General features: G+C 52.6%; 1 protein-coding gene across 1 annotated transcript; it reads left to right on the top strand.

Moving 5' to 3' along the window:
- The first annotated feature begins 12,789 nt into the window (after positions 1–12,789).
- On the top strand, positions 12,790–15,177 carry LOC128277737 (uncharacterized). The gene has a single exon (XM_053016247.1). The coding sequence runs from the start codon at positions 12,790–12,792 to the stop codon at positions 15,175–15,177; it is 2,388 nt and encodes a 795-aa protein (XP_052872207.1).
- The last annotated feature ends 827 nt before the right edge of the window (positions 15,178–16,004 follow it).

Raw genomic sequence — 16,004 nt, 5'->3', positions numbered from 1 at the left:
GAGAAATCACAGAAGTTTGGGTGATATAATGAGAGTTTTGTTTTTTTTTGCTGCTACTTTGAGTTTTCCTCGCTGCTAAAGGTTATTACATTGTGGGGGGTGGGGGTTGCGGGGTGTGCGCTCTCAGACAGACAGCATAAGTTATGCTGCTGCTGCTGCTGTTGGGGGGAGATCGAGATGTGTGGGAGCCGAAGTCCGAAGAGAAAGTCGAACCGACATTGGCCAAGATTTTTGGTGAGGCCGACCGCGATCGAGGGCAACATTGAAAAGTGTATTTCCGTAACAGAAGGAAGCAGAAAAAAACACACACACATGCTGCAGCTGTGGCAGTAAGCTGGAGTCGGCAGCGCGTACAGAGGAAGTAGAAAATTGTGGCTCCGGTCGACGGGATTCAGCGGATGAGATTGAGAGCAGTTCTTAGAAAATATGAGCGGATGGTTTTATTCCCATAGCGAACCGGAGTTCGGAGCCATGGCGGTTGGCGGTTTGGAGCTGACCAAAAAGTCTCTTTGGCGCGATTATATTACATCAAACGCTTTCGAAATGTAAGCGTACTCAATTCACCTTCACCGTATGTGCCAACATTAGTAGTTTATTACCCAAAAAAGCCGTGCGCGCTTTGCACTCAAGTCACTGAGCAATATTTTCGATTGCAACGCCACGCAACGCCACGGTAAAAAAGGGCAATAAATTAAAAGGACCAACTCATAGCGATAGCTCAAGTGAAGTAAGTGAATGAAAAAAAAAGCGAACAAAGTAACGAACAAATTAAAATATGAAGGAACGAACGAAAACCTCGAACCCTACGCCTAAGTAACTAGGTGGGCTCGGCTCGATAGAACCAGACCCACAACTCGGAGTACAACCCGGAGAACCCGAAAGTGTTACGGGGTGGGGGCCTATCATCCTATTTCCCTGGAATTCTACGGACAGACCCGGGCAATTGTAGGAGCCTCGGCTGTACAGTTCGAAGCGGTACTCTCGGTGTGTGTTGTTTTTCACGGTCAGCTGCACTTTCGGACCGACCGACGAAGGGAGTGCCGCACCGGGCGGTAATATTTTATTCCAGGCGTTTTCTTCACGTATCACTGCGCGCTTCACGCTTCAACCCCGATCAGAGTCCGGCCGGCCGGCCGACCGGCGGGCCAGCCTGCTTGGCCCGGATGTGGCAAGTCGGAGAGTCGGTGTGCAGCGCAAGCAAGCAAGCAAGCAGCAGGTGCTTGACGATCCACCCCGCCCCTGCCACCAGGATCAGCCCTTCTCATCACACGCCCAGCGTTTTCCGCGCCACGCTCTCGCGCCCGACGCCATGAAATCTCATTTCGTGAGAGGAAATTGCTGTTTTGTTTGTAATGCTGCTGCTGCCGCTGCTGCTGCGGTCATTGAAAACACCAGCCCAGCCGGAGGAAGGAAGGCCCAATCTTGTCCCCCCCCCCCTCCGTCCCAACCCTGCCACACACACGCACGCAGAGGAGGAAACGAAATCTGCGAGAAAACACCACAAAGCAGCGTGGTGTGGTGTAGAGTGTGCGCGCGCGGGAAAATGGCCAAAGAGGCCGGGCGGCCGGGGGTGGCCGGAAGGGTGGGTATGGTTACAGAAAATTCGGTACGGTGGTGGCGGTGGCGGTGGCGTACCGAATTGGAGCATTTTCTTAACGGTAAACACGCTTCGGACCAAACCAGGGTGTCCGAACACAAGACCACGGAAACGCCACAAAATGAATGAAGGGGACGGTAGGGGGTGAGCGGAAGGGAGGGGGGTTTCGGGCCCGCGCGTGTTTGTTATTGTGCCTGCCTGCCTGCCTGGGTGGTAAGTGGCCCTGCGCGGTGGAAGATTGGATGGCTGCTGATGGCTACCTGGGCTGTTGGGGGGCGGGGGAGGGCTTTGGGAATGTGGAAAAGCGATTGCGCACCGAACAACGACCCCCCACCGCGGAAGGAAGGGTGGGGTGGGTGGGGAATAGGTGGAAATGGTAGGGCCGTAGGGCCGGGCCTCAGGGGTTGGCTAGCGCATCAACAATGGGCCCCGGCAGCAACCACGATGAACCTCGTAAGCCGGCGGCGTGGGAGGGGGTGGTGAGGGGCACTACCCTCTGGCTGAGGGAGGAGGTTGAAGGGTTGCACTCGGCAACAATCAGCTTCGAGAGCGCGAGTTCATGAGAACCACGGCCCGAGTCTTGAGAGCAGCGCTTCTCCATCGGCAACACTTTGCCCGGCGTTTCCTCCACAGAGAAGGGCGAACCGAGGGCGGTGGGGGGGGGACCGTGGATTAGCTGCGGAGTCGACCTACCGGTAGTAGCGCCGACTACACCATTTTGAACGGTTTTTCCGTGGTTTCCGAAGCCAGCTCCGTATCTGATCACTCCCCGGTTCTTCTCCGGGAGCTCCGGGCTCTGGGTTGGGTCGAACTAGAATCTTCATCCCTTTTGCTGCGTTGGCAAAACGGGGTTCGCACTCAAGTGTCAGACTCCCCGTCTTCCCCGAACGCTTCAAGAACGCTGACTGACTGGAGGCGTTTGCACGTTCCACAGTGTCATATTTCCAGCCAAGCCTCCAGTCAGGGCAAAAACAGACCACAACCCCGGCTCCAGCTCCGTTCGACGGCGTGACCACCACGGAGTTGGCTGTGGCTAATACTTCTAAGCCCGGCTTATGGCCCACGTTAACTGTACTGTAAGATTTGATCAACATTTTTATTCATTACCCCCGCCCAACAGTTGTCCGTTGAAAATGTCTTGTCCGGCAACACATTATATAGCGCGATGTTCCAAGAGTCGTTTCGTTAGCTTTTTGCGCCAACCGGCGACTGCTTCGGTAAGGGAAATATGAGAATGGTTTGCTGGAAGACCACCTAAAAACGGCGAGACGGTGACCAGTCGCGCCGTGTTGTGTTGAAAACAAAGCTCGGTTAACATGCGGTACCACCACCACCACCACAGTGGGGGGACACTTGCAGAAACGGCAACATTTTTTTTGCTGCCGTTCCAAGTATCAACACCATGAAACCGCAGCCCGCCGAAGCCGGGTCTGGTCCTTCGAGAGAACGCGCGCCGTTCATCGCGGCGTCGCTTAAAAATTAGATAGTGCATTTAGGAGCCTCCTCGTGTCAACCAGCCGCAGGTTACTTACCTTTAAGAACACCGTTTAGTAGAACCACATCTTTTGTGAGGGTTTCGCATTCCCGGCCAGATTGATTGCAGCAGCAGCCAGCGCGGTAAGACCCGCGCAGGCACAGAGGGTCACGTTGCGCGATCTGATGGTGATCGATCGCTCGGATCTAGCTCTCGGCAAAGTGCTTACTCTGCGGTGCAGCTTCATGCATTCTGGACACCACCACCACCACACACAGCCGAATGCCGCCGAATGTAGCGATTAATGTAGCGCACTCTAAAAGGAGTTGACTGCAGGAGTTGTGTCGGTTGAACTGCTGTTTCAGTAGCCGAGCTCTTGCTCTTGCAGCTGCGATTTAGTTGCGGCGAAACATTAACGCCCAGTAGCAGGCCCCAACGTTGTCGAAACGAACACTCTGACCCTCTCGGGGAGGGGGGCACGGGATACGCACACAAAACAAAAACGCACTTGACAGCCGGCTGCACTCGATTCTTCTTTGGTTCTTTCACGGACCGGAGGAGAGATTCCTGCCTGTGTAAGTCACGGGCACTGTCGACGGACGGAAGAGGTACACCTGCACACCCGGGTGCATTCGGCGGACAACTGATGATGCAGTGTGTGCGTTCGAAATGCGTTGCCAGAGAGAAACGAATTGTTTACCGTTAGCGGGTGCTCAAACCGGGGGCTCTCACGCGCGCCACCGAGCACTCGACGTGAGCACCGATGGCCGCCGCCGTACAGTGCACGCCGATGCAGTAGGTGCAGCCGATTGTTTGACATTCTATTTTACATAAACCGGAAAAAAGATGTCGTGTTCTGGGTTTTTTTCCAGTAGTCCAGTCCATAGACTCAAGCCCACTCTATATTCTGCAAACTAACTACAAGAATGATGAAGAATTTGCTAGAAGCGTTCTTAGGTTTTTGGCGATGGGATCTCCCGGCGCAAATCGAAGAATAAGTCTTTCCTGTTTGTTTTGGTGTTGGTTTTTTAGTAGTCCAGTCCCTAGACCCAAGACCACTCTATATTCTGCAAACTAACTACAAGAATTATGAAGAATTGGCTAGAAGCGTTCTTCCGGGTTCCGAGGATAAGGAAAATTGTGCGTATTTCGATTTTTTGGGATCTTGACGCAAATCGAAGAATAAGCCTTTCCTATTGGTTTTGGTGTTGGTTTTTTAGTAGTCCGGTGCCTAGGTTCAAGACCACTCTGTATTCTAAAAACTAACTACATGAATTATGAAGAATTTGCTAGGAGCGTTCTTCCGGGTTCCGAGGATAAGGAAAATTGCGCGTATTCCGTTGTTTTTGGCGATGGGATCCAGAGGCGCAAATCGAAGAATAATCGAAGAATCGTGTTGGGTTTTTAGTAGTCTAGTCCCTAGACTCAAGACCACTCTATATTCTGCAAACTAACTAGAAGAATTATGAAGGATTTGCTAGAAGCGAAAATTGTGCGTATACCGATTTGTTTTAGGTGATGGGATCTTCCGGCGCAAATCGAAGAATAAGCCTTTCCTGTTGGTTTTGATGTTGATTTTTTAGTAGTCCAGTGCCTAGGCTCAAGACCACTCTATATTCTGCAAACTAACTAGAAGAATTATGAAGAATTGACTAGAAGCGTTCTTTCGCGGTTCCGAGGATAAGGAAATTTGTACATATTCAGATTTTTTGACGATGGAATCTCCCAGCGTAAATCGAAGAATAAGCCTTTCCTGTTGGTTTTGGCGTTGGTTTCTTCAATGCCTAGGCTCAGGAACAATCTATATTCTGAAAACTAACTACAAAAGTTATGAAGAATTGGCTAGAAACGTTCTTTCGCGGTTCCGAGGATAAGGAAAATGGTGCGTATTTCGTTTTTTTTGGCGATGGGATCCGTCGGCGCAAATCGAAGAATAAGCCTTTCCTCCAGCACGCATTTTAATTTCCGGATGACAGATAGTAAAAAAAAAGATAGCACCGAGGTAGGGGTGACGAACACAGTTCGCAATGCGGACCAACAAAAAAAAAATCATCCAATCCCCCGATAACACACGCAACGGATTACTGAAACGGATTACTGATACGGATCAACTGCGCGTCGTCGTTTGGGGCGCTATGTTGTGGACGCTCTGGTGTCCGGAAGGTGATCATGACGTCCGAACATACCACTGTAAGTGACGGGAGGCAGGGTTCGCCCAACTGGTTCGTTGTGTAAATGAGGATGTGAGTGAGACAGTATACGCGACAGTGGACGACCCTTGGACGAACTTGCTGTCTTTTTTCACTTCACTCTCGAACACTCTGCTCCGTTGCGTGGTGGAGAGTTCGCGCGGTTTATGTTGTGATCGTTCTTCGGCCCCACGACCTTCCACGCAGCAGCTAATTGCGGGCGGGGTGGAAGAAGCAGCATTATGTGTTGCCGGCCATCTGCTTGGTTTGGTCGCTAAAATGCCATCATTGATGAGTGCCGCCGCCGCCGCCGCCGAGTCGGAAGAGGGCGAAATTCTTCTGAGTGAGCGCGCGCCGGTGCCGGTGAGAAAAAGGTTTCCGTCGGCATGTGAAACTGTCCTGGCCTGGCCATCAGCTTCGAAAAAAAAAGCAGCGTCCGCGACTCATAATGCTTCATTCAGCAGGTTTTGATTACACCACCGCGCGTCGTGTACCCTCTCACCGCTTGGGCCCTTACGCTTACGGGGAGGCCTCTGCAATGGATAGTTTAAAAATTCCACACACCCGAGGGCCCGGGCTGTGAAATCTTACAAATAAAAAGGGCCACGCCGGGTCTCTGGGATTCTATTTCAACACGTTTCACGGGAGCAAGAAAATGGATATCATGTTGCCCTGTTTTTTTTTTTTGGTACGAAGAAACTAGATTTCTTTTCCGCGAACTAGGTGTTGGAATTGATATACTTTTGTTGTTGTTGAAAGGATGCGTCCCAGAAAACTCACTGAAATTAAAATTAAATTCTTTTCGCCTGTTCGCAAGTCTGCTCTCGAAAAACCCGATGTTTAAATAGTAGTGGACGGAAATAAAAAGGAAGCATTCCGCAGACACTGGCAATCAGGAACGGCACCTGGGTGGTCAACGCGATCAGCCGGAAGCTCTACTGTTCACCGAGGGGATCGCGCATTACCACTGACGAGTCACCCTGAGAGACCCTACCCGGTGGTAACACCGAAGGGCACCAGCTGCGCGCCCTTCTCGAGATAGTTTTCTAAGCTTCGCTTTTTCCAGGTGTAGGGCGGGAATCTAAAAACTACGATTAAGTTGTACCCACTTCAATTACTCCGATGGCGGTTCCCGGTTGGGAACGGAGCTATCATCGTCCTGCCAAGGGTCCGGCAGGTACAAAACTTCGGCGAGCCGGTCTCGCCTAATTGTGATGTACACATAAAGGCCCGTGCTGACTGTTATCCTTTATTTTTTCTTCCCACAACGGTCGGCTTTTTCTACCCGCTGCGCCGCCGCCGGTTTCGGCGTTTGTTGGCGGCGCTTTGCCGCCGCACTACCTGTAGATATGATGAGAGTGTGTGTTCGTCCCATTATTCCGTCATCCTTTTACAACTTCATCATCACGAAACCGCCTCTCGCCCGAAACGGCGTGGTTACACTGCATGGTTTCGTAAAGTAACGAGCCCCACCGATCCACACAGCGCGTGTGTAAATGTTGTACATTGAAGATTCATAGAGTTGGAATGTGTTTGGAACATTCGGAGAAGCAAAAAATTGGTCGGCTTGTAACTTTTTTAACGCATGTATTAGGGATAACCGAACGGAGAGGAGCGTAAAAAGGACTCCCAGAAAAGGCAAAGGAACAAACACACAACGAAAATGGGGGAAAACAAATCCCTCACATGCCGAATAAGGTACCACCTACTGGCCGGTAGAAAACCGAGAGCCTCTTTCGTCGTGCCGCTACGGTTCGACGGTGTTTTATTTCGAAACTGCTCCTTTCGATGTCCCAGGGAGCGCGGTGTTCGGTCGAAGGAAGGATGGCGTCACCGAACCTACCTGGGTCGCCGACGACGACGACGACCGTGGGATTGATCAACCTGGGGTGTGCGTTCGTGATAGACTCGATCCGCCTGGCTCACGGATGAAGCCAGCTTAGTGTCGGTATTTGACTGCATCGGACATTGGGAGAATATGTCTGTCTGTAGACGGAACCGTAGGGCTGTTTAATTCAATTCTAGAGCCCTCCGGTCTCTATTCCGGTTTCGGTGGGCTATAAGAGACAGATAATGGTCGTGTATTCGGGCCTCTGGCACTCGAAGTCGGCGTTAAAAACAACCTTCTTGGTGGTTCTCGATTTCTGTCGCGGTTTCCCGTTTCGGGTATTAAGTCCCATGTTGACCGGGGCGCGAACGCAGCCTATGCTATCGGGGAGGGCGGCGCAGGGGGGGCCCGCAATGCACATTTGATTTTCTTGTTCCATCCGTCCAAAATATGCGGTGCGGTATAAATTGTGAGTAAAGACTTTACGGCCAACAGCAGTTTGGAAAGAATCACTCACTCCTTCAGCGTTGACAGAAATCTCTTCGCAAGCCTCCATCGGAGCTGCGGATCACCAGGAACGAATTATAGACCGGACCGGCATTCTCCGACGGTCCTTTTCAGGGCCAGGACTAGGGCTTAAACGCCCAGGGCCCAGGGCAAAACAACTGGCATTTGAGTGATTTGATGATTTACAATAGAATTAAATTAGTATCATAGTAACCATAAGGTAGAGTTAGAGTTAGTATGTAAAAAGAGACGAGAATGTAAGGCTATCGCAGCTCAAAGTCTCTAATAGAATATACATGTAGGGTGTTCCATCACGATCCCAAGATTGAAATATCAAATAACTCCGCCATTTTTTAGTCGATTTTGACAAATCAGTCAAATTCTGAAACGTCAATGTATGCCATCAAAAATAATCATTCAATTGGGACAACTTTGAAAATTGTGTGTGCTTTTTGTTGCGCAATTTCTTCTCACTTCTTTCTGTGGGGCTATTTGAAGAGCAAAGTTTATGCCAGCCAACCGAAGACGATTGAAGAACTGAAACCTAACATTACAACGGAAATGGCTGCTATAACGTTGTCTATTACCGAAATGTTGTCAAATACAATGCAAAATGCCCAAAAAGGGCCGCTTTTTGTGTGTGTAATGGAGGCGGTCATTTGATCGATATTGTATTCTGAGTAAATTATCAATAAACGGCATCCTATACCCTATACGGCACCCCATATCCATTTGTCAAAATCGACTGACAAATAGCGGAGTTCATTCGACATTTAAATAATTGGATCGTGATGGAACACCCTGTAGAATACAAAGAAAATAAAAATAGAATAGAAAAATCGAAAAAAAACAATACAAAATTAAATTAAAGAAATTAGTGTAGTAAACGTCGTTGCATCGCATCCGTGTAATGTAATCCGCAAAGCCCTCGCGGGAGTTTGACGACGACGGCGCTACGCAATCGGAACCCCGAATTGATTCCCAAAGATAATCGGGCCGTGACTCTCGGCACTCGGCGGGTAATATTGCTTCTGGTTTTTTTTTTGAAGGATAAGAAGTCGTCTGGCAAATGGAAGAGGGCGCGTTTAGTGGCATAATGTGGCACGAGTGCGGCAGTACGGCCGCCCTTGCCCCTTGCTGCTGCTGCGTTACTCAAAAATTCGTGCGTTCGGCGACACTTTCCAGGCCTCGGGCGTACCGCCGGGGGAATACGGAACACGCGGCGCGGCGCGGCGGCTCTCGGAATATCACTCAAGAGGTATTAGCTTCTGCGCCGGGTCTGCCTCAAGTGGGCCGAGGGCATTACCGCCGCATTACAGACGACGGATGTGCAGCAGCACGAGACGCCGGGAGCCGCCGGGCCTGTGGTAAATTTTCCTGCTCGACTTTTTTCTTCCTCCGGCCCAAGAGTCACATAAACAACCAGATAAATGGATAAATGTGTATCTCCACCGCGGTGTGCCCGGACCCTCGGGCGTAACGCCGGCTCTAAACGTTCGTGAAGTACCGAAATAGGTAGACGAATTTACTTGAAAGCTGACTGGTGCAGCAGCTGCGGGTGAGGGGGTGGCTACTAAAAGGGGTTTTTGATGGCTGGTTTGGACGGAAGTGTAATTAATAATCAATCCTCGAACACCGCAGGTCTAGGGAAATTTAGAGGGGGTGCTTCAGCTCCAACTCCAGTGTGTCTTACAGACTTTGCTCGATATTTGTGTATCCGCATTAGCGTATAAAAGCAAACAATAAATTCATAAATCTCAAAATTGGGGGATTTGGGAATGGGAGGCTTCGGGGGTGCTTGTCAAACTTCAGATAGCTTCAGATGACAGTTAAAATTGTGACAGTTCGCGTTCGCGTTCGTGTTCGTGTAAAATACATTCTGCATATTCTGCACGAGCCCACTGGGAAAAGGGACTTGGGATCGAACCAGCCACCGCAGGGTGTATGCAAAAGATTGCCTATCCTTTGAATAATCACGTTCGCCAGGACGTGATGAGAGGGCCGTGGGAAGGGATCGCTCGAAGGCCTCGAGCGTGTTCGTGTTTTCCACAAAAGTTACCGATATTCGCAAACGCACGGGAAGGCACGTTTCACGAACATGGGCCCCTGTGGTGGCGAAGAATCGCTGCTAGGATGGATGGAGGGACGACCCTCGTAAATGGTCGTAAAACGGCAGCCTCTTAAAGGGCTACACGCCTAATGTATTCTTAAGGAGGAGTTCAAGGAGACTTCTGCGACAAACATGTGTGCGCGACATTCTGGGTTCAGGCCAAAGAGAGACAAGCGTGACGTGACTTTAAACACGTGATTTCGAATGCACCGCCGTCGCCGTCGGGAAACTCCGTTCCGTGTTCCTTCCTTTTGGACCTTTCTTTACTGCACCCGCCCGCCGGGTAAATCCCGGTCCGGAAACGGGGAACATATGTTTTTTTGTGCGACGTGCGGAGGTTTTGCCGGGGTTTCTTCCCGTGGGGTAGTTGCTGTGCCGATCCTCGCGCCCGACTCGATGCGATTCACGCGGCGCAGGTTCATTCATGAACCCCAGCAAAGGAGCAGAAACTTCGCTTCCCGTGTTCGTGTGTCAGTTCTGTAGCCTAAAAAAAAATGGAAAAACTTGTCCGAAAGAAGCGTTACATCAGAAGGCATAAGACGGTTGGTTGCTTGATGCAACAACAACAGGATCCAGGAACGTGGGTCGAGGATGATTCGTGCTGTACAATGGCACTGATCGGATAAGCGCTGTTTGCGCTCGACCCCATTCCGAAGGTTTTGCTGGTGCAAGGTAACGCTGCGGCACTGCGAATCCTGGGAACCGGGGAATCGAAAGGATTCACAACCCCTTTTTTATGGTGTGCGCAATCGGAGAATCGGGTTGAATGATGGCTGTGTGGGGGCCCCCGAATCCATTTCCATTGCCGTCTTATTGCACATGATATGGTCGGTTTTTGGCCTTCTCTTCCCTGAAAGGTCGTCCGGTTGGCTCAGCCTTCGATTGTTGTTTGTTGATTGGTGTTTCCCCCGGCGCGATGATGTCTGGCAAAAGGTTGTTCGCGCATCGCGTTATCAGTTATGATGGACACGCCGCCGCCGCCGCAGCAGCGAAGAGGAGTTCCGAAACGGCTTCCGTACCGTGCCGTGTTCGACGCTGATTGATCGGTTCGCTTCGTGCGCCGCATTAAGTATCGAGCATCGAGTTGGGATCGGTGGGATCAAAGCCGCCGTAGCGAATATTGTTCCGAATCTTCCAGAGTCCGCGAGTCGTGGAAAAGAGTTACCGCGGGGTAAAGCGACGGAAGGGCGTCCATCCTCGGTGTCTGATCCGTAGAGGCGTGTCGGGTGCATCTGGTCGCGTGGTGGGGGTGATCGCTTCTCCTGGGCATCCTATGGGCGCCTATTTTTGGATCGCGGGCGTGCATCGCGATGAGGAATTCGAATGCTTCGATGGGCTCCCGCCGGATTATCTTCCGCGGGGATTCGGGGATTGTTATTTTGGGAACTTCGGCTCCGGCGTACCCTTACAACAATAGCCACACCACACCACCGCGCGCGCATGGCATGGTATCTATTATGGGGGGCCATAAATTAGTTGAGGTAAGTGATTAACCTCACCCTAGTACGAGGGTGGAATACCCGTAATGCAACACACGCCAGCTGGCCAGCCGGGTCTTAGGGCGGGGGGGGATCTTGAAGGCATGCGCACGCCCGTGTGTGTGTTGTTTGTAAAACCACCGTCAACAATTACTGGCACCCGCGATCCGCACATTCGTCGTCGTACCGGAACATACAGAGGCAAGGACTCGGACGGTGCCGATCCATCAATGTTTGTGGTTCAATCGTTAAAACACAACCCACTTCCGGCAACGGGGTCGCGATTGCTCATCGCGGGTTTTGCAGTTCAAAAACGCTTCAGCAATTCAGCCTGTGTCAAGCCTGCTCAAGGGGCACACATCCTGCGAAACGTTGGCGTCTCTGGGTCATACGTCATACTAGGTTGTTTACTAAGTTTTGCGGGTTGATACCAGAGGGCACTGCTACGAGCCTAACGTTTTTGGCTATATTGGTACACTCTTCATATGAACGTATGTGAAGTTTCATTTCAAACGGTTGCTCCATTTTTTTTTACAAGCCATTTACTATCGACGAGTCACCATGCCAAAAACGTAAAAAAAAGACACAACACCAGCAATAGTAGAAAAAATACAGGATGTCCTATTGGAAAATCGTCGAATCACCGAACGAGATTTAGTATAAGGTCTAGCCATCTCATTGAGTAGTATAACCAATATTTTGAGTAAAGTTTTAGGTTCCTAAAAGCTGTTTGCAAAATGGGTACCGCATTCGTTGAAAATGGAACCAAAACCCATTTAAATGCAACTTTCTCGGTAGCATTTAAAGCTTTTTAGAAATAGTTTGATAGCGAAACGAGTTCGTGTCCAGAAATCACCCAAAAAGGTGTTAGCATCAGTTTTGTGGGATGCGAATGGAATTTTGTTAGCGGATTACTGGTAAAACAATTAATTTTGATTATTGTTGTAACATTTTAGACCAGCTGAAAGACAAAAATCATGAAAAAAGACCCGTTTTGCAGAAGAAAAACATCCTTTCCAGTTTCTCACTTCAGGGATGGATGGATGGATGGAAGTGTGTCCTTTTTATCGACCCACAAAACTTAGTAAACAATCAAGTACCCTGGTGCCTGGGAAGGAAAAATTCCAAAGAAACAATCGGCGATTACTCTACTGAGTGAGGTCTCGGGAGTTTGTGCAAACTCGTGTGCGAACTCACCGGCGACGTCACTGAGGGTGCTGCTGTTGACAGCAAAAGTTAGCGGACTGACAGTTGGAATATGATGTATCGTGTACCACACGGGTGGTTGTTACATGCTCGACACCCGACATTTCAGAATGAGCACCACCGATAAGGCCATGTCCGGCAAATGTCTGGCTAATCACAAGCATGGCTGCAAGCATGCTGTTACCTATATAAGAGGTAGCTTCTTGGAGCGTGCCGGAAACACTTCGGATCGACGCCGAGAGTCCGAGTCGCGAATCGAGCGGGGTTCATCAGGATCAAGAAGTTTCTGTGTCGCGCGCGTGTTTCTGCAAAATCCATATACTCTGTGCCGTGTGCTGTGTCGTGTGCTGTGGTGTCTGTGCCAACGAAACTGAAACGAGACGAGTCGGACGTGGGTGTAATGACTGCCGGTAGGGGGCGCCACCGCGGGCGTATCGGCGCACTGTTGCCGCTGCTGCTCCTGGTGATCGCGGGACGATGCAGTGCGCAGGGTGTGGGCAATGAGCTGTGCCCGGAGGCGCGCTGTGACACGCAGAGCGCCATCGAGACGCTTTGGGGTGTACCGGATCCTAGCTTCTTCCTGCAGTGTCGCCTGGTGCCGGACGGGAGCTGGCAGCTGGAGCTGATGCCGTGCGCTCCCGGCACCTGGTTCCACTTCCGGCTGCAGGTGTGCGTGGTGTCGGACGTTTGGGAGGGATGCGATGGAACCGAAGGACCCACCACCACGCCGTCGGGTCCCGGGACTGGCGAGCCGGGAACCGAGTTGGATCCTTGCCCTGGACCTCGCTGTGTGACGTCCGCCGAGATCAACACGCTGTGGGTGCACCCGTCCCCCGGCCACTTCTATCAATGTCGCCCCGGCACGGCCGGTTGGTTCCCGCAGGAGATGCCGTGTGCTCCGGGCACGCTGTTCAGCTTCCGGCACCAGGTGTGCGTCCACCCGTGGGACTGGGTCGAACCGTGCCCGGGCGGCGTCACGACTGTGACGCCCGGACCCCCCATCACCACTACGGTGGGACCTCCACCATCAACCGTGTCGCCGCCACCGACACCACCGATCGTCGTCGACTGTCTGGTGCCGAACTGTGCGCTCCTCCAGGATGAAGTCATCCGGTTTCCGACGCGCGAAGGACCCCAGTACTTCTACCGCTGCGAGCTGCTACTCAACAGTTTCTGGGTCCCACGGTTGGACCTGTGCCCGGGTGGGCTCTACTTTTACTTCGGCGTCCAGGACTGCGTCCAGCCGGTGGACTGGATCGATCTGTGCGCCGGCGTCCCGGACGACTTCACGACGACGCAGCTGACGACGGTGGAGCCCCCACCGACAGAGGTACCCCCGCCGATGCCACTGCCGGTGATCTGCGGCTCCCCGCGCTGTTCCACCCCCGCCGAGCGCAGTATCCTGTGGCCGAGCACGGTCGCCGACATGTTCTATCGCTGCGTCTGGAACGAACTCCTGTTCCAGTTCGTGCCACGGGCCGAGCGCTGCCAGAATTTCCTGTTCTTCGACTTCCTCGCCCAGGAGTGTGTGTTCCCGCTCGATTGGGTTGACATCTGCCCCATGTACCCGACGTTGCCACCGCCGCCGGCCCCACCCTGTGCGGAGTGCTGTCCGACGTGCCCGGAAGCGCCCGTAGATCCGAGCCTCCCGCTGCCGATCATCTGCGGACAGCCGCGGTGCGTGCTGGACGAAGAACGAGCCTTCCTGTGGCCGGCCCTGGAGCCGACCGAATACTACGCTTGCGTCGTCATCGGCGAGGGTTGGGTCCAGGCGACGCTGCAACAGTGCGCGGCCGGCCTGCTCTTCAACACGCTCGATCAGCGGTGCGTCACGCCCGATCTGTACGATGCCAGCTTCTGTCCCGTGTTTCCGCCGATCGATTCGACGACCCCGACACCGGCGCCGACCCCGACGCCGACGGTCTGTCTCGAGGCCTACGATCCGTCGCCCCTGTTCCCGATCATCTGCGATGTGCCGCGGTGTGGGACGGCCGCGGAGCAGGCTACCCGCTGGCCAGCCTGGGATTCCGGGAGCTACTTCGTGTGCGATGGCCCCGGAGCCGTCCTGACGCGCTGCCCGGTCGGCGAAACGTTCCATTTCCTCGCACAGTGCTGCCGGGCAGGTCCGCCCGCCACGGTGCAGGTTTGCCCGGTGTATCCGCCGATCGTGACCAGTCCGCCGATTCCGCCGTTGCCCATGTGCCTGCCGGACTTTGATCCGGTGCCGCTCATTCCGCTGCAGTGCGACGCGCCGCGGTGCGGGACGCCCACCGAACGGACCACCCTGTGGCCGTCGTCCGATCCGCAGATCTATTACCTGTGCTACGAGCAGCTGCCGGAGCTGTACGAACCGGTCCTGCAGACGTGCCTCGGGACGACCAACTTTGACTTCCTGCAGCAGTGCTGTAGCGCCGACCAGCCCGCCGTCGATGCGTGCACCCTGTTCGTGGAACCGATTCCGGACGAGGCGACGCTGCCGCTACCGATCGAGTGCGATCGGCCGCGGTGCGTCACCGAGCGGGAGCGCCAGTTCCTGTGGCCGGCCACCGACCGGCAGCTGCTGTATGCGTGCGAACCCCCGGCCAACGGGGTCGGCGCGGTGTACGAGCCGCGCACCTACACCTGCGGCCCGGGTCAGGCGTTCCACGTGTGGAAACAGGACTGCGTGGCGCTACCGACGGCGATCCCGGTGGTCAACCTGTGCCCGGTCTTCCACGGGCTCCGGAACGGAACCGCCCCCTGGCAGCCGACTTCCGGGCCCGTCCTGACGCCACCCGCCATTGGCTGAGTGCGTGGTGCGAGCGAGTGCCGCGAGGTGCTCCCGCGACAGCTCCCTTTCGGACATAAGCAAAAAAAAAAAATTATACAAAATAAAATAAACCACCCTGTGTAGATTTCGAAACCAATATCCAGGGTGGGGAGGTTTCAGTTCCGAGCGAATCTGCGTTCTTCCAAAGCCCCGGCAAATCCATCGGCGATGACGAACCGGTAGATAAAACCGACACGCACTTGCCAAACTGTGCGTAAGCGTTCGATATTAGACAGTGCGAGGGGGGGGGGGGTCCTGCCGATTTTACCCTCCCTCTTATGCCGCAAAGAGACACTGCTTCGTATCTCGTCTGGACCGGGACCGAACCGAAACAGAGATACGTGGTCTGATCAAACATTTTTGCGACATTTGAATTTCCACGGGCCTGCCGTGTATATCCGATTTTCGATGTTTTTGTGGCGTTAGGTTGCTACACATGTCAGTGACTTGTGGTGGAAAGATCGGCCATTTTGAGTAATCGGTCAATTTTTGACAGCTGTTTTGCTTGGACAAGATTTGGCTCATCTTCGATTTTTGTCTCTTCCAAAAATTCTTCCAAACCAAAGAATCTTTATCAAATTTGGTGTTAAAGTTAAAATTAAGAGCGCAGGCGCATTCAGAATGTTGACTGTGGCTTATGGTGAAGCTTTTATAACCCAAAGTAGCGCTTTTCGGTGATTCAAAAATTTTTCAGAGGGCCGAGAAGATGTGAACATCGAAAACCCATGTTTGGTCGAATGTGAACAGTTTTGATTACAGTTTTCTTCGATTCACGACCCTGCAATCGCAATCGTGCAATCGTGTAT

This window comes from Anopheles cruzii, chromosome X, assembly GCF_943734635.1.
Source record: "Anopheles cruzii chromosome X, idAnoCruzAS_RS32_06, whole genome shotgun sequence".
NCBI lineage: Eukaryota > Metazoa > Arthropoda > Insecta > Diptera > Culicidae > Anopheles > Anopheles cruzii.
This window is presented reverse-complemented; position numbering and strand designations above follow the sequence as displayed.